Source organism: Biomphalaria glabrata, chromosome 7, assembly GCF_947242115.1.
Source record: "Biomphalaria glabrata chromosome 7, xgBioGlab47.1, whole genome shotgun sequence".
NCBI classification, from domain to species: Eukaryota; Metazoa; Mollusca; class Gastropoda; family Planorbidae; genus Biomphalaria; species Biomphalaria glabrata.
The window spans coordinates 44,689,770-44,714,783 of NC_074717.1; the positions used below are offsets into that span (position 1 = coordinate 44,689,770).

At 33.5% G+C, this 25,014-nt stretch overlaps 2 protein-coding genes across 4 annotated transcripts; one reads left to right on the plus strand and one right to left on the minus strand.

Annotated features, from left to right (window-relative positions):
- Window positions 1-340: 340 nt before the first annotated feature.
- Window positions 341-10,316, plus strand: LOC106075747 (phosphoenolpyruvate carboxykinase [GTP]-like). The gene is made up of 14 exons (XM_056034727.1): window positions 341-497; window positions 2,006-2,161; window positions 2,311-2,432; window positions 2,555-2,739; window positions 2,868-3,071; window positions 3,704-3,891; window positions 4,030-4,156; window positions 5,655-5,866; window positions 6,981-7,161; window positions 7,574-7,669; window positions 7,801-7,904; window positions 8,048-8,213; window positions 9,024-9,136; window positions 9,257-10,316. Exons 2-14 carry the CDS (start codon window positions 2,033-2,035, stop codon window positions 9,329-9,331), a joined length of 1,902 nt encoding a protein of 633 aa, XP_055890702.1. The 5' UTR covers window positions 341-497; window positions 2,006-2,032; the 3' UTR covers window positions 9,332-10,316.
- Window positions 10,317-10,326: 10 nt separating this feature from the next.
- On the minus strand, window positions 10,327-23,382 carry LOC106075746 (protein arginine N-methyltransferase 7-like). 3 transcript variants are annotated; one of them, XM_056034726.1, is made up of 16 exons: window positions 23,365-23,382; window positions 22,703-22,814; window positions 22,479-22,515; window positions 21,064-21,213; window positions 20,356-20,458; window positions 19,973-20,082; window positions 18,568-18,797; window positions 18,220-18,403; window positions 15,908-16,038; window positions 15,244-15,352; window positions 14,867-14,950; window positions 13,614-13,751; window positions 13,173-13,409; window positions 12,209-12,369; window positions 10,547-10,648; window positions 10,327-10,463 (listed from the first exon to the last, which is right to left on the minus strand). In XM_056034726.1, exons 2-16 carry the CDS (start codon window positions 22,753-22,755, stop codon window positions 10,334-10,336), a joined length of 1,959 nt encoding a protein of 652 aa, XP_055890701.1. In that variant the 5' UTR covers window positions 22,756-22,814; window positions 23,365-23,382; the 3' UTR covers window positions 10,327-10,333. The 3 variants fall into 3 exon arrangements, with proteins under 3 accessions (XP_055890701.1, XP_055890700.1, XP_055890699.1); XM_056034725.1 differs by lacking the exon at window positions 23,365-23,382 and adding an exon at window positions 23,158-23,285 and having other exon boundaries at window positions 22,703-22,946; XM_056034724.1 differs by lacking the exon at window positions 23,365-23,382 and having other exon boundaries at window positions 22,703-23,144.
- Between the last annotated feature and the right edge of the window lie 1,632 nt (window positions 23,383-25,014).

The window sequence follows — 25,014 nt, forward strand, 5'->3', positions numbered from 1 at the left end:
GTTACTCTACTGAGAATTTAATTACCGTACGAGAGGTAGAATTGTAGGTACCATAGTACCAATGACATCTAAATCCGGCCGTGTACGCACCTCTTTTTTTCTATTGGTTAACTACAAGACATTGACCTCACACTTTGACCTATTCCATCGAGGACACATATCTTGCCTTTTTAGAAGGTCATGTTGTTAAAAATATTGTATTCGATACCTATTCACATTCGACTACTCCATTAAAATAAAATAATATTATTAGATAATTATTAAATAATTTTAAAAAGGGACTTCATATCAAAAGTTAGCTCTTGCCATTAAATACTAGATAGCAAATACCAGATAAAAACAGTATTTATTAGCTAAAACAGATGTCAAAAAAGATAATTGTATGTTAAATTCTAAATCTACATAACAAAGAGTATCGATCTCCACCAGGAAACAGCTGCATTCGCAACGTAAACCTGACCAGGCCAGAGTACAGTCATAGCGTCTTCTGACAACAGGTTTGTTGATTGATGAAGATTTTCATTTTACTTTTTATTTCTATCATTCGTATTATTGTAGTTTGCGCAAACAAATATTTAATCTAAACAAGACTGGTTTTGCCTTGGTATTATTAATCTAGAGTCGAATGTGACTCATTTTACTTAACACTTTTAAGTGTTTTAGTTGAGGCCTGAACTTCAGGCTGAACTGAGAATGAAGTCTTTATTTTACACAGTTTAGTCTTTAACTTAGGTTCACTAGATTCGATGCATTGTGCAATTTTTAGATTCTACCTATCTACTTGTTGTTAATATTCGTCTGTGTGCATGTATCTATTATTGGTAAGCTACTTTGCGGTTTGAGATAAGTTGCATAAACAAACAAAATAAATGAATATTCTGGTAAACAAATTCCTGCTGCTGCCGGTATTGCCAAGGTGAAGGACAACTTAGTGGATTTTTTTTCGACCTTGAGAGCAACCCAAGTATCAATTTGAGTGCCTTACTTGATAGACCAATATGTACTTTAGATCTATTTCTAGATCTAATCAAAGTTAAATGAATGATTTGTTTTTGACTTTATCATTTTATCAATTTTAATGTGAGACAAAATTGAAAAATATGTAATTGAATGATCTCTGATCCAGTATGACTAGTATGAGTATCTAGACTCTGATCTAGCTAATAGTATGATGTATAGTCTGGGGGTTAGAGTTAGAGCCTTAATCCATATTAAATCTATATCTATGTTTTAATACAAAATAAATCATCCTAGCATTAGAATGTCCTAGATTTAGATCTAAATGCTATTAAAAAATTAAGACTATACTCACAGAATCATCCATTATTAGTAGGGTAGACATAGAATGATAAATCTAGAATTGAATATAGATTAGCTGACAATTATTTTTGGAATTCTGTGTGCTAGATACAGTAGGCTGCTTTCTTTAACACTTCTATTTCTATTGAGTTTGAAACAGATGACATTGAAAGAAAAAAAAATTACTAGTCTGAATAGCTTTAGTGGGTAGCCCTTTATTGGGTCCTTGTTGTTACATACGTATTATAGGCCTACTAGTATGTTGATCTGTCTTAAAATAATGTTGTGTAAATAGCTGATACTTGCAGACTGTAAATAATAATAATAATCTTTATCCATAAAAGGAAATGTCTTACAATTACACACAAAAAAACAACTATAGAAAACCAAAATATGCATTCACATTAGACTCACTCATAATTTACATGCGAAAAGTTGAATAAAAGAGTTTTTGTCTGTTTGTCTTTGCTATCTATATCTTGTATCTCTTTTTCGATGACAAAATCACAAATTCCTGACCATTTTATTTCTAGAATCTTTTTAGCTTTTTTATGAATGTTTGTCTCAAACAGCTGCCCAAATGGGGTTTGTTTTTTGCCAATGACTTTACCAGCAGCGTTTAGGATTCTATGATTTAATTAGTATCCTCACTATAGATTATGAAATCCTGTATTCAAATGTTTATTCTACATTTTTTCTGCTTTAGCTTTCCCTGATTTACTAAGATTAAACAATGTGTGACGAAGAAGATTTAGTATATGAGGTACATGAGATTGTTGTGCAAAAAGTCGGGAAAGTTCCAGTAGCTAAAGGTGATTTCAGCCATCTCCCAAAGAAAGTGAAAATATTTCTTGCTCATTGTGTAAGTATATTAATTATATACAATTGTATACGCATTGTAGAAAATGGTTTGTTCTGATAAAGGTAAAACCATTTAAAAGAAACATTTAATGTCTTTTATTAAAATAAGAAATGACTGCTTACTTTTGTTTTTTTTAACAAAACGTGTAGGTCCAATTGTGTGGCCCTCGTGGTATTTACATTTGTGATGGCAGCCAAGAAGAAGCAGATGAAATTATCCATAAACTACTAGAAAGAGGCACTCTTACAAGACTCACAAAATACCCAAATAGGTAAAAAAAAAAATATATATATATATATATTTATGGGAAAAAAAAACTGAGAAAATAAATTTTTAGGCTTGTGCTAATTGTTGAAAGTAATAATTATTATAAAATTTATTGTCTAACTTCAGTTACTTGTGCCGCACTGATCCTGATGATGTGGCCCGTGTGGAGTCAAAAACATTCATTGTTACACCTAACAAGTATGATTCAGTGCCCCATGTCCGTGAAGGAGTCAAAGGCACAATGGGTTGCTGGATGAGCCCAGAAGACATGAAAAAAGAGCTTGATGATCGTTTTCCTGGATGCATGGCTGGTATTGTTAAAGCTCATTATCGTCATTAGCAATGTTGTATAAAAGATTTGTAGTTTTTAATTCAAATTTGTTTAAATACAGTACTTCCATATTTGTTTTAAATTAACTCTAATGTGCAAATATTCCAGGTCGTATGATGTACGTCATCCCTTTTTGCATGGGACCACTCGGCTCACCCCTCAGCAAGATTGGTGTACAAGTCACAGATTCCAACTATGTCTTGCTGTGTATGCGTATAATGACTCGTGTGTCTCCTAAAGTGTGGGAGCTTTTGGGAGATCAAGATTTCGTCAAATGTATTCACTCCATGGGATGCCCAAGACCTGTCCAGAGTAAATATTTCTTTGTGGTCTACATGTGTCTTATTAATATTGTTGATACAACAGGCTTTGTAACAACTGAGTTGTTTTTTTTAAATTGTCTTGAAGTTTTATTTGCTTTTGGTTGTCTAAGGGACAGGTCCAAATCATTCTTGTTCTGTTCCTTCATGGGTATTTAAGTTACATCAAAACTTTTGGGATAGTGGATTACATTTTGTCATTACAACAGCATAATGCATCATTATTTTTGTTCAAAGTTTCCATTTGAACTTTTTTAACATTTTCATTTATTGTTTTCCATGTTTTGGATGTTCCTTCAGAAGATAATTTATGTCCTAGTCCCAACCTCCTGTAGGATGATGATCATCATCAAACGTCATACAGGTCGAGAATTTTGGGTTTCCCAGACCTGTCAAAACGGAAATCAGCAAGTCTGGGGGCAGTCAAACAGAACCTGTAGGATGATAGTTGTGGGAGCGCGCATGGTATGAGCTTGGGACCATTGAAGTCCAAATGACAGTCCAGCATGCATACCGCATGACCAGGCTGCCATAGACCACACCATAATGTGGACAGACGTGTGAAATACGTAGAACAGTGTCCTGGTTGTTACTTTATACTAAAAATAAATGTTATTTCTCCAGGACGTGTGAAGAACCATTGGCCATGCAATCCAGAAAAAGTTATCATTGCTCACTTCCCAGAAGAAAGGAAAATCAAATCATTTGGCAGTGGCTATGGTGGCAACTCTTTACTTGGAAAGAAATGCTTTGCTTTGCGTATTGCCAGTGTGATTGCCAGAGATGAGGGCTGGATGGCTGAACACATGTTGGTAAGTTTTAACTCTGAGGACCACTAAATGGAATAAAACAAATTGTTAAAGCTTGAAGTATCTGCAAGGACACTAAAAGTATTTTAATGTGTGTAGATATTATTATTTTTTTTTTTTGTTCTTGAACCCAATCAACAGATAATGTGTATCACCACACCCAGAAAAACAGAGCATTTTGTAGCTGCTGCATTCCCCAGTGCTTGTGGCAAGACAAACTTGGCTATGTTGAACCCTGGATTACCTGGATTTAAAATTCAGTGTATTGGTAAGCTGTTTTTATCCTTTAAAACATTTAGCTATATTCTTTCCTTTCTTTACTTTTTTATATCATCAATTATCAATGAGGAATTACCCCATTTTTTTTCAAGCTTGTCTAATAAGTACTAAGTTTGTTTTGGTAAATTTTTTTTTAGTTCCTATATTTGCAATAATTTTTATAGTAGTAAATTAGAATTTGATTATTACTATTTTCATTTTGGATCAAGTGGATCCTTATTTCTGTAGGCTCGTGAAATAAGTGCAGGTGATGTCATAGGTGCTTAGTGTATGCGCATAGATGCATTTATTCAATAGACTTAACTATACTAAATTCTGACATACAACTGACAAAGTACAATATTATCAGTAGACACATTTATTAAAGGATAAAATAGCATGACAGGTGCATGTATACTTGCTTTTCCAGTGGATACAAACTCACATCTCAATCATAATTCAAATTACCAAATGACAGAATCCTAGCACAATCTCATAGGCGTCAAAAATATTAAGTCACTGTCCATAACACCAAAATACATATCTGCTCTCTACCAAAATCTGAATTTTCTTCACTTAGTAGTTATATCCAAATTACACATAGTACCTTGTATAAAATCTGAATTTTCTTCACTTAGTAGTTATATCCAAATTACTAATAGTACCTTGTATAAAATCTGAATTTTCTTCACTTAGTAGTTATATCCAAATTACACATAGTACCTTGTTTAAAATCTGAATTTTCTTCACTTAGTAGTTATATCCAAATTACACCATAGTACCTTGTATAAAATCTGAATTTTCTTCACTTAGTAGTTATATCCAAATTACACATAGTACCTTGTTTAAAATCTGAATTTTCTTCACTTAGTAGTTATATCCAAATTACACATAGTACCTTGTTTAAAATCTGAATTTTCTTCACTTAGTAGTTAAATCCAAATTACACATAGTACCTTAAGTTTCTCATGCTCTCTTTCTCATTTCTGTTATTAATGTTCATGTCATGGTCCAATCTGAGACAATCTTCAAGATGTGGAGTTAAAAAAAAATGGATTTAAAAACTGGACATAGATGTAAAGTATTAAGAGATAGCTATAGACTGTACTATGTGGAGAGGATGTGACTAGGCAATTTAAGTGCAGCAAAGTAATATTTATCTCAGCTGACAGAGGAGTAAAAAAAAAAGTGAAGTTCCCGTTTCAGACCTTTTGATCTCTAGGGCAGATGATGTAAAGGTCATCTGTTTCTGCTGACAAAGAGAAACAACCCAAACAAACAAAAAAATGACTTCTCCAACACCCAGGATGGTGCCACTTTAACCTGTAAAGTCACTGCTGATGTTTTTAAATAGGGTTGTATAGCAACAAGAAGGATGCTCTATGAGATGGGCCATAGTTGTTCAATGGCTCAAAGCAGCCAACAGCATTATTTAATCTAGAAACTCCATCAAAGAGAATAGATTGTTTAGAACTGAAACATTAATGCTGGCACTGTTTGCTCTACAGGTGATGATATTGCCTGGATGAAGTTTGATGAGAATGGTGTTCTTCATGGCATCAATCCTGAAGCTGGCTTCTTTGGTGTTGCCCCTGGCACCAACATGAAGACTAACCCTAATGCCATGCTATCCTTCCAGTCCAACAGCATCTTTACAAACGTTGCAGAGACTGCAGATGGAGGCTATTTCTGGGAAGGTCTGGAAGATGAGGTCACTCCAGTAAGTTTGTTTCGAATGGTCTACTCTTTAGATTGGCAGGCTTTTCGAAAGGAATGTTTTGAAATGAATTTTGTTACTATTTCAGTGAAAATATCACTAGGAAGAAATTCAAGTGGGTATTTTAAATATAGTAAAGCTTTTTCACCTTAAATAAAAATAGCTTACAGGACTACATTATCCATTTGTAGTGTTGATCTTAAAGTTTGTTACTAAAAAATATTACATAAATGTACTTAAAATATTACATTAATGTAAATAACCTTTTTGAAGAAAATAAGAATTATACTGTACTGTATGGAGATAAAAATATTCTTAAAATTAGAGAATACAGGTAATCAATATCCTTAGTAAAAAAAAACAGCAACTCAGAATGTTAATTGAACATTTTTTAGTTGTCGTCTAAAATCATGATTAATAAATTGTAAACTGTGTGATGTACAGTACAATGATGTGCTAACTAGACCCTGTAAAACAAAAACTAGATTTGATCTAGATTTTGTTGGTCCAATTATAAATGGTATATTTTATAAATGACAAAATATGTTGAGCTTATTTTTATTTGACTCTATGGACTAAAGTAAATATATATATATATTTATATGGGATTGCATGAAATTTGTCATCCCAAAAATAATGTCAGAAAGTCAAGAGTGAAATGAAATAATTATTTTTTTCATATTAAAGACATTTGCCTCTGTATGTGTATAAGAATATATAGTTTTCATTCAAACTAACAAAACCTAAATAAAATATATGTACAAGTCAAAATTTAGATCAAATGCTTATAATATATGTAACACGGAAATATGTTTTACTAAAAGAAAAATTGTTTTATGAAATCTTTTAAACTAACACTATTTTAGTAGCTACCTATTGACATAAGGTTTTGTAATAATTTTTTTTATGATGTCTAATGGGGTTCAGTCAGTAAAATTCAAAACCATTATCTTTAAAATGATTGCATTGAAGAAATTAAATTAGAGCATTAATTAGAAATAAATATTTCAATGTTAAATCTTTGCATTCAGAGTCTTTAGAGGAATAAGTAGTTACCTATATTTTTTTCTTACATTTATTTCTGAAAGGCACTGCATGAACTATTTTGTTGTTCTAGGGTATTGGTATCAAAACCTGGTTGGGACAGCCATGGCATGTTGGCTGTGGAGGAAAAGCAGCCCATCCAAACTCAAGATTTACTGCCCCTGCATCTCAGTGTCCCATCATGCATCCTAGATGGGAAGATCCCAAAGGTGTGCCAATCAGTGCCATTATCTTTGGAGGACGTCGTCCCACAGGTAACGTTTTAAATGAATATTGCACTCAAATAGTTAATAGCCAAATACTTTTAGATACAAGTATACACTGTAAAGGATTCTGTAGTGTATCTAATCATTTATTGTAGACGGATTGTCTCTTATAATTAATTGTCAGATTTGAAGCTCAATTTAAATTTATGTAGCATATTTATAGTTATAAACAGTTTGTTTACAGATGACTGATAAATTTCATAAAAAGCTTGTTATATTATAGTATCTTTTAATTCATTCAGTTAGTCCAGGTATTTCTTTTACTTTTTAATAACAAAATTGGCCTACATTTCTAGTAAACCACTAATGGTGTGGGAGACTTAACACAGGGTTATATGCCCATTATATAATTAGCTGGTGGTATTTACACACTCATCCACATAATCTTTTTAAACTTAAGGTGTGCCACTTGTGTTTGAGGCCAAGAGCTGGGCTCATGGTGTGATGATTGGAGCATGTGTCAAGTCTGAAGCCACAGCTGCTGCGGAATTTCAGGGTAAGTTATTTTGGAACTGGGTTTGACCTCACTTATTGTGAAGTGCATAACCTGTTCAATATCAATTCTTTTCATTGTCACCTCTTTCATTGTCTTCTTATATTGTCTAATTGATGCACTTTTCTCTATAGGAAAAACTATTATGCATGATCCAATGGCCATGAGACCTTTCATGGGTTACAACTTTGGTCACTATCTGCAACATTGGCTGGACCTTGAGCAGCCTGGACGCAAAGTACATTTGTTTGCATTTCTTTTATTATATTAACAATAATGTTAAAGTCTTTGTTTTCAACTAGTGTAAAGATTAAACAGCTGATCATTTGTGGCCATTGATTTTCAAAGGATTTGAATTTAGTATATTTTTTTTTTTTTCAGATGCCTAAAATTTTCCATGTGAACTGGTTCCGCTTGGATGAACATGGCAAATTTTTGTGGCCAGGTTTTGGTGAAAATATCCGTGTTCTTGACTGGATCCTAAAGAGAGTTGAAGGAGATAACACCATTGCTGTCAGTTCTCCAGTTGGATGGATCCCTAAGAAAGGTAAGACACTATTTTTCATGTAGAACAAGTTATTGTTTGTTCATGCATGTAGGCAACAGATGTCCTGGCTTTGGGTTGCACAGTACAAGAAAAACGTTTAATCCCTCCGATATTGCTTTCTTTCTGAAATGTGGACAACATATAGAAAACATGGCAAGAAGCTCAATTACTTTCAAATAACCTACTAGAGAAAATTGAAAAGTGTCAAGACAAGATATCTGACAAAGTCCTACATAGAGTGGGCCTGCGAATCATACACACAGCCCTAATACAGTCTTAACTGGGCAGGGCGTATCTGAGAATGACTCCAACAACCCAAGAAACTCCTTTATGGCCATCTAACAAAAGCGAGCTCAAGGTGGGCAAAGCAAACTCTTCAGGAATACCTTCAAAGCCTCCATGAGAACTTCTAACATAAAATCTCCCTCTTGGTAGTAGTCTAGAGCAAATAATAGAACATAATGGTACAGCATCTCTAAAACTGGCAAGAAAATTGCTGAAAACAAAACATCCTTTGGCAGCAGAGAATCATAACCCAAAGACAGTCACACCAACTCCAGCTATAATATCATGCTCAGTAAGCAGTCAAACATTCCATCATTATAAGAATACTTTTTTTTCTTACTGATGAAGTGCAAAAGAAATTTTATATCAATGAGCAGATGTAATAAATATTCTGAACATTGTGGACAGTTTATATGTGCTTGACATTGCACAGAACTGGCTTGAAAAAGTCAATTTCCTGAAAGTTCTAAATATCTGCTAGATAAAACATCATGTCTGCAAATATCTGTTCGTTTTCTTCCCCAGGATCCATTGACATGTCTGGTTTGGGAAATATCAACGAGGACGAACTGTTCAGTCTACCTTCTCACTACTGGCTGGATGATTCAAGAGAAAGTAAACGTTTCTTGGAAGACCAGGTTGGTTTCATCTATAAGGATGTATTACTTCCCTTGTTGAAGTCAGATCTGCAATGGCTTGATGAGCGTACAAAATGGATGTTTTATTACTATTTCTAAAAAAAAAAAATTTTTTTTCAGGTTGGCTCTGACTGTCCACCAATTATCATGAAACTTCTGGATGAACAGGAAGCAGCATTCGGCAAATTGCAGTAGGAGGATTTGAGCCGTGGACCGTGTGTGTGTTCAGTAAAACATCGCTGTTACACTTGTCTTGCCCCAGCGAAAAAATTTCCACCCTTGTGATGAGCACATTTATTTAACGGTAGAGAAGTTGTGTTGAGGCTTTGTTTTTTTTCATTTTAATCCAAGCTGACTGAACATACAACTGAGTTGATGTGCTCCTATCTTTTTATTCTATGACCAAATAATTGAATGCTATTATAGGATGTGCTGTTTCTTCAGCTGTATTGCATTTTTTTGCAAAGATATCAATCACAACAGTGTGACATTAGTTTGATGACATTGTTTAATGTATTAGACAATTTTAAGTTCGTATATTAGAATTTAGAGGAGTTTGTTCTATATTCTGTGTACATTTGTGTTAATCACCAAACAAAAAGATATTGTGGCCTCAAGTGTTTTTAAGTGTGTGTGTTCTAACAAGCTTGTCATCAATTCTCCACATCAATGGAATAGTGTTGAACAAACATCTGATGCTACTGATGAGTTACAATATATTGCTGTAGAATGCTTTTCAGAAAACAGCTTTAAGAATATTGACAGATCAAGATTTAACTTTAAATGATCAGAAAGAAAATTATTAAATAAAAAAAATCATTTAAAAAACAAAAATCATTTAAATTCTTCCTCTGAAATTGAAAAAAAAAAAAAAAATACAGACCAGCAGCTGTTAAAATAATTGATTCATCTCCTTTTCGTATCCAATTATTCAGAAATAATTCATTCCATTTGATTACAGGTTTGAAAAACAGCTGTCAAGGAAATTATTTGCTCAAATATTTTTTGTTTACATTACTTTCTGTTAATTATACAATTTTAGTTTATTTTTTGTTATAGTAGAATATACTGATTATTCCTGATATTGTGCGCATGTAACCAGAGCTGATCACTGGCCAACTGTACCATCTTGGGTTCATGTAGAGTTTTTGGAAATAAACATTTATATTATTAGACTCAAGCCAGATTTATTTATTTTTATTCAACTTTAAAGCAAAAATCTCCATTTTCAGGGTTGAATGTAACAAGCATGTTTAACTTGGTATCTTTCTTGACAGCTTTTGCATTGTGATACAAAATGACTCCTTGCTTGGAAAATTTATCCCATCTGAAATATATTTTAAAAGTGTTTGTAGAAAAAACTTTATTAACCATTTGTTACAAATATTTGATACAAAAAAAAAATCTTACTTTGGGACATGACTCTGATCATCATAGATTAGACCTGTACTTAAAACATCCTGACCAAACTTGTACTCTGCCCACAATGCAAGGCCATTCAAAACACCATCCCTAAACAAAGAAAAAAGGAACATATTTTCATGTGCTGAATTTGTTGGCCTGTTCTTGTATGTGAAGACCATTGTTCTCAGAAATGCCTCAAGCCTCTCCTGCAACAGAACTTCTCGTGACAAAATTCTTTTAGTTTTCTTTGTGTATATGTCATTTAAGCATGACTTGTTCCATTATGGTACTGTATGCTTTTTACAGTTTTGATATATATATATATATATATATCAAAACTGTTAATATACACTCAAATGATTATATTTTTTTTCAACATTTTAACTCTATATATACCAGTATATTATATATATAGGAAAAGCTACCACAGCATTGGCAAAACTCTCCAAGCGCGTCTGGGAAAATGGTAAATTGACCACAGCGATCAAAATCCTAGTCTACAACGCCTGTGTTGTGAGCACTCTCCTTTATGGCAGTGAGAGCTGGTCAACATACATGTACCAAGAGCACAGATTGAATAGTTTCCACTTGCGCTGCCTGAGACGCATAATGGGCATCTCTTGGAGGGACCATGTCTCCGATCAGGAAGTTTTAAGATTGGCCAATATGAACAGCATGTACGCTCTCCTGACACAAAGAAGATTACACTGGCTCGGACATGTCACCCGCATGCCAGATGGCAGAATCCCGACAGATATCTTATATGCTGAGCTTGTGGAAGGAGTCAGACCCAAGGGCCGCCCAAGACTAACATATAGAGATGTCTGCAAGCGAGACATGAGAGCCTCAGGCATCAGCGAAAGTATGTGGGAAAACATAGCCAAAGACCGGAGTGCATGGAGACAGACTGTGCGTGCTGGGACAACCCTTGCTGAGAACAAAAGAATTGAAGCGGCTTTAATCAAGAGGGATAAAAAGAAAGCTGCCCTGTCTGCTAGCCCTAAATCAGAGGCATACACATGTACGAATTGTGGCAAAGTCTGCCGTTCTAGAATTGGCTTGATTAGCCACACAAGATTCTGCCCCGTCTCAAGATTAAGCCAAAACCAGTGACTCATTTGGGCGCATCCATTGCCTTTCGAGACAAAAGGAGCCATATATATATGTATAGGATTATAGTCTACAAATATCTCAAATACACTTGTGTACAGATTAGTTTCTTTACTTTCTAGTATGGTATATAATTACACTAGAGACTTAGACCCAAATTCATGGGTTCAGCAGAGGTGATATTAAAGCTATTGTGTTACTCCCTTGTGTAGGTAGAAATAATGTTTTATAATTACGGTTTCTCCATTCGACACCCAAATATTCACACGAGGTGCTGTTTTCAATTCTAACCTCACAGTGCCACTGTTTGAGACAGTGACATGTTAATAAGATGATGAAATCTTATTAATGTTAAATAATTAAGAGCTAGTGTTTCATAATTATTATTTACAATTGCTGAACAATTTAAACACTTTATTTCCAAATAAAAAATTTATTTGACTTTATTTGCAATTAATAAAAATAGCAAATGAAATATCTCTATGGAGTTCAAATGTTGAAAAAAATATATAATCATTTGAGTCATTTTCCAAGTCTATAGTAGATTCTCATACTGACCTGGAGTGCATTATGTCCACAGAGTATTGTAACTGCTGGGTATTTTCAGGTGATTTGGTAAAATCTAGAAATGCAATAGAAGTTGGTGAAGAAAGTGCTTCTGAAGGATATTCCCATAGAGGTTGTGGTTCTACACTGTCATCACTAGAATCGGATGAAATCTGGGTGGAAATAGGAAGAAAATTACCATAACTTTAAAAATAAAAGGCATCATTTAATCTACACTAATAAGGACTTAATATTGTTTTAAGCATAAAATATTGCCATTGTTCCCCTGGCAATCAAAGCATTTCTGATGTATTATCTCAGTGAAACTGGTTTCCTCTTCTTCTAGCCAGCTTGTTGCTGCTGAGCTGCCAGCTCTTTTGCAGTCTATGCCAAGGAAAAAAGTGTGCTACTTTGTTTCAGTTGTTCAGCACTGCCGTACAGGGTGTTAGTTATGTTGAACCTGTAGTGGTAGTAGGGTCTGTCTAAGGTGGATTCAAATGGGACATTCAAAGAGGATATGATTCAAAGTTTTGATTTTTTCTGTTAAGATGATAATTTTAAGGTGTGTGTGTGTGTACTGTTCTTAGAAGATTGTAGATTGCTCTTTGCAGGGGAGGAAATTGACAATGATACTATTCAGTTTGTTCGGTGTGGTCATTTCTTTGTACATAGCTCTGCTCCCTGATACTCATTGGTTGAGCCACTCCTCTGTAATTGATGGCTAACATTTACTTGACAGTGAGGTAGTTTACTGGTCTGTGTGGCTCTTGTATGGATGACCCTGCCTTTGAAAGCCTTTGTATTTCCCATAATGTCTATGTGACTGTTGTAATTGAATTTTGGTATTATATGATGGAGTATTAGTGTCAACTCTTTTAGGGGGTAGATGATGTGTTGCTAGTCACTGCTAGAAGCAAGGCTTTGTGATTATACTAATTACCAAATATTTGAAACAAATTACTGTGTTGTAATTTACCTTAATTAATTGATCAAACTCAGAAATGTCAAAGCCTTCACAGATTCCTACAGGTGCTCTAATCTTGTGTAAATCTCGAAACTGGACAGCCATGGCCTTGACAGTCATGGACTCGGGAAGAATGACCACATTTTCGCTAAGTAAACTTTTGAGATAATGCAGGGCATACCAAAAATATAAATGCTCCCAGGGTAACAGAGCGGCTTGTAAGAATGGTTCAGCAATGACCAAGTCAATCTGTCAACAATCAAGAGAGAATACAATATTAACAACCATGAATGTAAGCTGATTATATATATCACAGTGAAAAAGTGTGTTGTTGTTTTTTTAAATTATATATCACAGTGAATAAGTGTGGTGGTGGTGTTTTTTTAACAGACTTGATAATAAAATTAAAATTCTGTATAAATCTATGAATCTTGTCAACCAATAGACACAAACCTTTAGGTTGAGCAAATCTTCTGGCAGAATGTCTTCAGCACTTTTGTCCAGGAGGACAATCTTGTCTTCTAGATTGTCGTGGCGAATCAATTCTTTCACAAACTTTCTGGTGGCATGATTGCAATCAAGGTAGAAAACCTGGTAGGATATCATTACATTAACAAACTGAGGCATTTTAACAATGAATTTTACACTTAAGTTTCTTTAATATCAAAATTAAACAATGTATATTTTAAATGTCTAAAGATGATTTTTTCAAATTTAAAAAAAAAAACAATTGCTATTTAAAACTGGAAAAGGTCATTCTCTAGTCTAAAAAATATAATCTACCAATAATTTTCATCACATTTTTTTAAAGTACTAGGCAACTTCCAGCACTGACCATTATAAATAAAAAACAAACTATGTTTGTTAAACTGAAATATTATTTATAAGTCAAAGTCATTAACAAAATACTTAGTTTTTCTTCATCTAGTTGTCCAATGTACTGATGCTAGATATAAGTATCTTCTAATTCTCTGAATCAGATAACTGTTTTGAAAAATGTATAAACTTATTTATGCAGAGCTGTCACAGTCTTAGTTGACATTGCATGATCTAAAGTTCACGTCATGTTAAGAGTTTAAAAGACACGTAGAATTCCTGATGTAGAAAACAGGAAGTAGAATGAATAAAGTTAGACTTATAGGTCAGTCAGTCAAGTCAAGCAGACAAGTGAAGTCAAGTTAGAAGTCAAGTGTTATTCTTTGGACCATGTGGTCAAGTAATATTTTAGTCCGCAACGGACAGTAGCGACTTAGAAAAGTCTGTAGTAATTTCAGTTAGAAAGTAACTTGTGGGCAGTTGTTGCCAGTGGTCTTTTAAGACATGTATTAGTTGATTTATATTTCTACACAGTGTTACCCGCTGAGATGCGGACGTGATTTGTGACTAACATATATTGGATACTATTGATACCGCTGTTATGCGGATAGGATTGTTTATTATTTCTTGACTTGCAGCACTAACAAGGAGTGCAGTGTATTATTATTATTATTATTGTAGTAAAATAAACTTCATGTTTGTCTGCTGAAACGGACTTAGGTCAGTTTATACTATTTGTCTTGTCACGTGTCAAGAGCACCTCAGGAAGCAAGAACTCAGTATTACACGACATTCGCAGTCTGCAACCTTACGCCATTCAACCTTGCATTGACAAGAGCCCACAAAACTAAACTATTTCTTTAAACTTGTGTTTCTTAGTTATTTTTTACCTTTTTAGCTTCTAGTCTAGCGGCCATCAAAGGGAGTAAACTGCCATCTGATATCACTAAACACACTGTATCTTTGGTGATGTGCTACAATGAAGTCACAAATAATAAATAAATATTTCAATAAAAAAAGTTTTCCTCCTTAGCATTTACAACGAACTAAAATTAGTCAATGATACGAGTGAAATTGTTCTGCTAAATGGCACAGAGCACAAGTTATACATTTAGCTGAAAGTAGCGAGTTGCAATCAAAGTCAAGAGATGCTTAAGATTCAAACATGATAATGAGACCATTACAAGGGTACAAAGCATCAAAAACATATGTTCCTATTAATTTAACGTTCCAATTTTAACATAATATACCTAAGCAGACCAAATACCTTCTGAAGCAAATTGATAAACAGAGTATTCCTAGTGTATTCATTTAATTGCCCAATCCTATTTCTGCTAAAAGTCACATGAAGACCACAAGTACAAGAAGGTAAGATTCTATGAAAAGAAATACAACAATTATGTTATTTGATGAGTGATGACTAACAAAAAAAAAGCTTCTTTAATAATAAATAATTTTATAACAGATGCAACTCCAAAACATATAAAACATATTAAAAAAAAACATATAAAATCCTTAAAGACAATTAGCACCAATTACACCACAGTTCATCAGATTTGGACAACATGATCAGCTCTTCTATATTAAGGCTAGAAAAGAAAAACTTTATTGCGCTGTCAGTCAAAGTGTTTCAAGGTCATTTGTCATTGTGACTTTACTGTTCACAAGACATGATCAAGATTATATAACATAACCGTATAAGAATTAAATATTTGTCAAATAACTTTCTAATAATCTTCAGGTAACTATTAGTTTATGGGGATTATTATATTGAAAGCATAGTCTTTAATTTTATAATGCTATGTGTTGTTGTTTTTTTACACTATAAGGATTGCATACATTCTGAATTCAATTAATCACCTAATATAAAATATTTGTAAGGATTTATTTCACTATGAAGATTCAAACATTTTTAGTTTAATCAGATTAACCTTTGTGTAGGCTGTGTATCAAACCATAGACTGTATTCATCATGATAGCTGTATAGTGTGAAATTATCTCCCTTTTCAATCTCCCTGCAAAGTGTAGGATAATAAACTGCCTGCATCCAATGGTCTCGCCACTGAAAAAAAAAAAGGCAATAAATAGCTTTAGTTAACTGTTTCTACTAGACATGACTTATTATGTTTATGTTATAAATGACAACAGAGGAATTAGTAAATCATATGAGAAAGAAACATAATTTGATATGTGTACAAATAAAAGCCTTATAAACAAAGTTGCTTTTGGTGATTCTATTTTTTTCTTCATATACATCACCATTTCATTATATACATCACCATTTCATTATATACATCACCATTTCATTGTCACCTTTTCATTATATACATCACCATTTCATTATATACTGTCATATGATAATCGATTTTCGTAGGGACAAGAAGGAAAATGATATCGTTTCTGTAGCTGGAGAGACTATTGAAATTGTGCAAACCTTTAAATACCTTGGTACTATCCTAGACAATAAACTAAATTTTACTGCAAATACTGATTATATCAGCAAAAAAGGGCAGCAAAGATAACGATTACTAAGAAAACTGTCCTCGTTTAATGTTAGCGAAAAGGCCTTGGCTATATTTTTTCACGCTCACATCTGCAATATTTTAAGTTTCAATATCACTGCCTGGTATGGCAATCTGAGCATTAAAAATAAAAATAAACTTTATAGAATCCTAAATGCTGCTGGCAAAATCATTGGCAAAAAACAAACCCCATTTGGGCAGTTGTTTGAGACAAACATCTATAAAAAAGCTAACAAGATCCTCGAAATAAAGAATCACCCTTTGTGTCAGGATTTTGTGATTTTACCATCACAAAAGAGATACAAGACACCGATAGCAAAGACAAACAGACACAAACACTCTTTTGTTCCCCTGGCAATCAAATTATTTAATAAGAACAATCTGGTATAAACTTTGTCACATGTAAATTATGAGTGAGTCTGGTGTGAATGTACACTTTGGTTTCTTATAGTTATAATGTTTTTTGTTTGGTGTAATGCACAAATTGTAAGGCAAATTTCCTTACGGATAATAAAGATTATTATTATTATTATTTCATTATATACATCACCATTTCATTATATACTATCACCTTTTCTACATATACATAACTTTATTTTAGTTTTATCTTAATGTTTCACTAGACTAAAGAAATTTTTTATCAGATTGTTTTACTAGATCTATATGCACTAAACAAATTTTTGTAATAATGTTTCACTTGACTTCTATGCGCTAAGCAAAATTTTATAATAATGTACCACTAGACTTTTATGCACTACGTTTTGCTTTATCAGAATGTTTCACTAGACTTCTAAGCCCTAAACAAAGTTTAATCAGAATGTTTTACTAGACATCTATAAGATAAGCATAGTTTAATTACAATGTTTCACTAGATTTGTAAGCGCTAAACAAAGTTTCATCACAATGTTACACTTGATTTTTATAAGCTAATAAAAGTTTTATCATAATTTTTCGTTAGATTCCTTTGTAATTTACAAAGTTTGATCATAATTTTCCACTAGATACAAGACATCTGTGTGAAAAGCACTTTACAAAGTTATATAAGAATGTTTTACTAGACTTCTATTCAATTCTACTTGATTAAAATGTTTCACTAGACTCCTATGCACTATACAAAGTTTGATCAGAATCTTTCACTAGACTTTTATGTGAAAAGCATAGTTTGATTACAATGGCTCACTACACTCAAATGCACTATACAAAGTTTGATCAGACTTTTTCACATAGCAAAACTTCTATGTGAAAAGCATAGTTTGATTAGAATGTTTTACTTGACTTTTATGAGCAATTTTAAGTTTGGTCAAAATGTATCATCAGACTCCTATACTCTTTGGATAATTTGAAAGGTAACTGACTTTAGTTGAGGAAAGTAAAGGTGGTTGGTCATTGTGCTGGCCGTGTAAAGGTGGTTGGTCATTGTGCTGGCCGTATGACACCTGCTTGTAAACCATTGGCCACAGAAAAAGATTACCTTAATATCATCTGCCCTATAGATAACAAAAATCTGAAATTTTTTAAGAGCTCTGTCATCCCTAGAGTCATTAGATGTTACAGGATAGCAGTTTGCTGAATCAGCCAGGAAAACCAATAACTTAAAGTTAACCAATAACTTTAAGTCTCTAATTAACATGCATAGCCAAACTGGCACATGGATACAGACGTAATTATAAGATGAGATGGTATAGCTCAAAGCTAACATCAATATATCAACAACAACTTACAGGTATAGGGGCAGATGAATCTCTATTCCAGCATGGAGCACAGCTTAGAATTATTTCCCCTAGAGGATCCATTTTAAGATCCCACCACATAACAAAAGCATCAACACGTCCACCCTCAATGGCTGTCACATTGTGTTGGGTTTGCTCATGTTTGGGCAAGGCATTCTTGCGTCCAAAGTCAAATCTAAACAGAAGTTATTGTTGAATTTCAAAAAACTAAGATATCTTACTTTATAGAAGGACAAACATGGATAATAAAGTATGTCATGAAATTCTATTTTTAAAAACTTTTGAGTATTTTATGAAAGAAACAAATGTTTAAAAATAACTAAATATAAAAGCCTATACTTGAAGACTTGGACTGGGGAAGACAGCGGTCTGATCTCAGCACATAGTTCATCTACTTGAAGGTCGTGCAGCAATGGTGCCCCAGAACAAGTGCCTAAAGACTTTGGCATTGATACAGCTGTATTGTTAGGGAGCTCCACTGTTTGTAGACTGTTACATGAGGCTAGAAAATCGCACTGAATGGCCTGAATGTACATCAATCCAGAAGATGGTACTGCAATACAATCATCCTATCGAAGACAAAAAAAATTTTAAGACATAATAATTTAATGTTAAAATTGAATATAGTTCTATGAAAAGTATAGTAAAGTTCCCCTTTCAGACCTTGTGGTCTACAGGGCAGATGACGTACAGGTCATCAGTTTCTGTGGCCAAAGGTTAACGAGGGTGTCATGTGGCCACCTCAACGACCAACTGCCTTTACTTTTCCCCAACTAATGTCAAGTACCCATTAGAGCTGGATGGACTCAGAGGCGCCCAAAGATCCCCAAATTAAAAATCCCATTCGTCACCAGGATTCGAACCCCAGACCCCTGTTTGGAAGCCATGCGCTTTACGACTCATCCACAGCGCCTCAATAGTTTTATTAGTTGTTACATATTATCTCAACTAGCATTAAATACTAAAAATAGTCGTTTTTACAAAAAGTATAATTTGGTGTTTCAAAACTTTTTAAAGCTCAATTGAACTACTAATCTAAAAATCTGGAGTACATTGATTAGTATCAGATGCAGAGATGTTAAGCAAAGTTGGTTTTTATTTTTTTATTTATTTTTATGTATGTTTGTAAGATGGTAAAGCTTTGTGATTATAAATAACCTTTTTCTATCTACAGCTCATTGTTAAAGTAATATAAAGAACAATTCTTTATTAGAGCTAACATAAAGTACAACTCTTTATTAGAGCTAATATAAAGTACAACTGTTTATTGGAGCTAATGTAAAATACAACTCTTTATTAGAGCTAATATAAAGTACAAATGTTGGTTAGAGCTAATATAAAGTACAACTGTTTATTGGAGCTAATGTAAAATACAACTCTTTATTAGAGCTAATATAAAGTACAAATGTTGGTTAGAGCTAATATAAAGTACAACTGTTTATTGGAGCTAATGTAAAATACAACTCTTTATTAGAGCTAATATAAAGTACAAATGTTGGTTAGAGCTTATATAAAGTACAACTGTTTATTGGAGCTAATGTAAAATACAACTCTTTATTAGAGCTAATATAAAGTACAAATGTTGGTTAGAGCTAATATAAAGTACAACTGTTTATTGGAGCTAATGTAAAATACAACTCTTTATTAGAGCTAATATAAAGTACAAATGTTGGTTAGAGCTTATGTAAAGTACAAATTAAAGCGAATATAAATTACAAATCATTATTAGAGAACAAGATCCTACCTCCATGAGACGAGCATGAGCATCAGTGTACGATCCAATGGCACCTTCACCAATCAGCTCAGTATCAAACAATTCAGTGACTAGAAGATTAGCTCTCTCACCAATATCATCTGGGTTTTTGTGGACATGCATAAGGGGGGAAAAAAAAAAAGGCTTTGATAATTAACCAAGTAAATAGAGTTTGCAGGATAGAACTGCTTTGTATGTAGCTTTAAGAGACTAGAAATGCATAGCATGAAATCTGAGAATAGAATTGCAAAGCCATTAGATTTATGTGACCTAATGACAGAACTGACGAGAGATCCGATTGAAAGGAACAGCACAGTGAGATCATTTAAACAAAAAGGATAACTATATCACTCAAATAGCAAAGTCCAGGTTACCTAATGTTACATCTGTTGATCTTTTAGGAATTAGTTTGATCTTATCTTTAAAGCCATTCACCTCTATAACTTTCTGTGCACATGCAGCCATTGGTGAAAAAGCCTTTGGTAAAAAATAAAAAATTTACAATGAAAATTTTAAAAATTTCATGTACTTTTAGAATAAAAATTAATTTGATGATTGTAACTTTCAATGTCCATATAATTTACTTTGGTCCTAAGAAATAGCATTTTAAGACTTCACATTTTTCTACAATCAAGACAAATGTTTTGTTTTCTCAAGTTTCTGATGTAACCGTGGTCTGTCATAGTTCAGTTTAAAAAAAGGCGCGTGAAAGTGGAAATAGGAGGAAAAGAAGTGAGAGATGTGTGACAGAAAGACTTGTTTTTCAATCAGTCATAATTTGTATTTTCAATAAGTCATAATTTGTATTTTCAATCAGTCATACTTTGTATTTTCAATCAGTCATACTTTGTATTTTCAATCAGTCATAATTTGTATTTTCAATCAGTCATAATTTTTTTTTTAAAGTAAAATTTTTAAAGTCTGTTTCTACATCCATCTATATGGAAGTTGAAAGTTGTGTAAAAGTCACACTCAAGTTTGTTTAAACAAGAAGTTTGTTCAAGTTTATTTTAAGTTATACATTAAGAATTGTATACGCCTACACCAGTTAAGTTGTACTGGCTAAGTACCAGCAACTCTACCTCACATGCAGTCACAACATCAGCACCCATGGTAGCAGCCATCATGCTTAAAAGGCCAGTTCCTGTGCCAATATCTAAAGATCTCACTTGCTTATTCTGCTCCTTTAAAAGTTTGACAGCTTGTCCTATGGCCTTGTAATACTTTTCATTCTATGACATAGCAACAACAAAATTTGAGAATTACATAATGTCATATGCTGTACAGGAATTATATAATGTAATATTATGTTCAGGAATTATGTGATGTTATATTATTGTTACGATTCTCTCTCTCCTAATCAGGCCTTCTGTAAACACTGATAAACACAACACAACACATCAACACATCAAGAACTTGACAACAAGGCTCCAAATAATCTGGTAATTTAATAATGAGTGAATAAGTAGATAACAGCCAATACTAGACTATTGGCATCAGACACATCAACAACTAAAATGTTACTCTGTACATCACCGTACAAAACTCTACAGTCTCTCTTTCTGGACTCGTACATCAACACCTGAGGACTCAACCAGACTAACAGTCCTGGTCTCATCCATGTCCTGTCTTGAACTGCCGCTTTCTTACACACTGTGTATCTGGTCCACGCAGGCTTTCGATCACATGACCATAACATTGGTCATATTTGCGTGTAATCGTAGTACTGTCCCTTGTCCATAGCCTGAGTTCATGTGTGTCTAGTGAACCTACAGTTAACCCTTTCGCGCCGCCAATAGGGTTACAACATTATGTACAGGTACATAAATGATGTACATAAAAATATTCTTAAAATGTCAAACTTTAGGAACAACAAGGTTACAAAGACAGTTTGTGTGGAAACACAAACTCAAAATCGGCCCCTGAAGTGGCCCACCTAGTCAGGTAAAAAGGCAGGTATCAATATTTTCAGAAAGAACATAAGAATTAAATTCAATCAAAGACAAATCACAGAGAAGAATGGAGAAAGAAGGTTGACAGATCTTGTGTGGTGCCCCAGCCATCCAGCAGACCAAAGGATAGGTGAAAGTGAATGTGAAGTTAAATTACTATGATGTGGCACTGCAGTTCATGCGATAATATGAAAAATTACTTATTAATCGTTGTTTTAAATTATGTCCAACTTTTATGCATACTAAATAGATTTTTTCTCTTAAAGTAACTTTTTTTTTCGCTTTTAAAAAAGAAAAAATTAGCCATTACATCAGAACTTTGAATGGACTAAAATATTATGATGTCGGATTTTCACTATCTTTTCTAGTTTACGAGATCTAAACGGGATGGACGGACGGACAGACATTTCACACAAAACTAATAGTGTCTTTTCCCCTTTCGGGGCTGCTAAAAAACACAGGCTTCAACTATATATAATATACTGTTTTATAAAAGCTTACATACTTGCTCATAACACTTAATAGAAGCAAGTTTTAAAACTTACCCGGTCTTTGTCATGTAACATGTCTCCATAGCCTGATCTGAAGAAAGTCATGGACATTATATATATATATTTTTTTTACTCACATATATATATATATATATATATATATATATATATATATATATATATATATATATATAGTATTGCATTATATATATTTATATTTATAGTAATTTTGCCTGTTTAATAGTTTGCATTGGCATGAGCCAATGCTAATTTTTTACCTGGCGATTTCTTGTATGTAGTCATAATTTTCATCTTGAACTATCCAATCCATTTTACCAGTAACAGGATTTGTTCGAGCAACAAATGTAGGACTATCAACGTTCTTAGTCCCTTTGGTATGATCATGATGAGACTCAATATGATTTTCAGTTTGAATATTGCTTAATCTTTTTTTAACATTTTTTTCACCCTCCATAATACTAGACCTAGATCTAGTTATTTTTCCACCAATGTACTTTAGATCTACCAATTTTTGGTGACAAATATATTGATCTTTAAAATGGCTTAAAATAGTACTCCTTGATAAGTTTATAATTTGATTCATTAATACTAATAAATAGATTCAGATCTACTAGTATTAATTATAATTTATTATAATAGTAAAATGGGGTAGATCTACAAAAAATAGTACAATTCAACATCTTATCTTATACTTATATAATACAGACGTTACTTCAAAAAAGAAGATCTCTACTACTCTAGATCTGACTAAACTATAACTCTACTTAGTAGATAATTACTAGATTGTAACTAGATTTACTAAGATAGATCTAGTCAATCTAGATCTAGAAACTAGATTTTTATTAGGTTACTCTGTAGTACTGTAGACTGTAGTGTAGTCTGTGTCTAGGACTGAGTCTAGAAATACTAGAATTAGTACCCTCTACTAGATCATCCACTAGTCACTATCAGATCACTGATAATGGATAATGATTTGATACCGTATCGTATCACTGTAAGTGTTAGTACTGTTAGTGTATAATCACTAGCTAGCTGCTAGACTTACTGAGACTTAGGACTTAGACTTTAGACAGTGTCACTTACTGACTAGACTAGATAGTAGATGATCATCATGATATGATAATGATTGATTCTACTAGAATTCTTAGGTCTTAGTTCTAGTAATCTAGTCACTAGTGACCCGTGACTAGTGACGACTAGTCAGTCTAAAGTAAGTGACTAAAGTCTAAAGTTCTTAAGTCTAAACTTTTTAGTCTCAAGTAAAGTTTAGTAAAGACACTACACTAGCTAGTGCTGCTAGACAGTAAAGATGATCTAGATCTATATTTATAGATTACTAATTAATTTAAATTAACTAGATCTAGAGTCTTAGACTGATTATAACAATAATCATCTATCATTAGTATCATCTACTAATCTAGCACATGGAAACATTGTTTACTTCCGCAAGTAAAGGGGTGGTGTCGGTAATTTCAAAAAAATACCTAGATCCTTTGAAGCTGGGTTAAAAATAAACCACCTAAAAAAAACACTAGATCTATAGATTTAGTTGCAGTAACGAGAGTTTATGAAATGGAGAGTAGTACGATATGGAAAAAAGAGTCAAATTTAGTTTTATCGCCCAATAGCTGAGGATTCCGCAGATGTTTTCATTTTTTAAATAAGTTTAACTATTGCGGAGTTATAAATTCTAAACTAAAAACTGGCACAAAAGCGTTCGCCATTGGTCCTTTCCCATATTTAGTTTATTTTCTTTACTAAACTTTACATAATCTAGTTCGCTTCCATAAAACAAAAATCTAAGAGATCAACATTACGATGGGTAGATTCATAACATACTAAAAGTTTATTCTACGGTAAATGTTGCAGCTAAAAAGCAGTTGGCATTGAAATAAAAGCTAAAAGAAATCAAGTCTTTGATCGGGACATCGTTTATGTTACGTCACATTTTAGTCCTAGTCTTGACTTAGACCTCAGTTGAACGGTATGTCGGTGATCTAAAAGAGAAAGTGACCGACAAGATCAGTATTGACCAAGGTAACTCACCGTACCTTGCCCTTCCCCTTTACGAGGCGGTGATCCAAACAGCAGCTGACGTAATACGGCGTCGGCGAAGTTCCTAACAGGGAGAGGTGATTACATGATTTACATCACACCTAGTTTTGCGTGAAAATTACGATCGTATGTATCAGCGTGTGTTGAAAGGTACGGAAGAAGAAAGGGGGAAAATAGCCACCGGTACGGTCAGGGCCGGTCTTTGGCCACTGCAACCTATGCGGCCGCAGTGGACCCCGCACTTTCATAGGCCCCGCGCTAATTTTAGGTGTATAATATTAAATTAAACCATTATAACTCATATTACAAGTTTACCGCGGCCTCCTGATTTTCCACGGGCTCATTGAAATCTCCTAAAAAAAATAGACAAAATAATAGGGCCTACTTGTTTAAAAAAAAAAGGGCTACGTGTACACTACAGGGCTAGTTGGAGCATGTGACCATTGACCACTGGGGTAGTAATTTGCATACGGGCGAATGACTCTGGACCAGCAGAATGTTTTTATGGGCATTC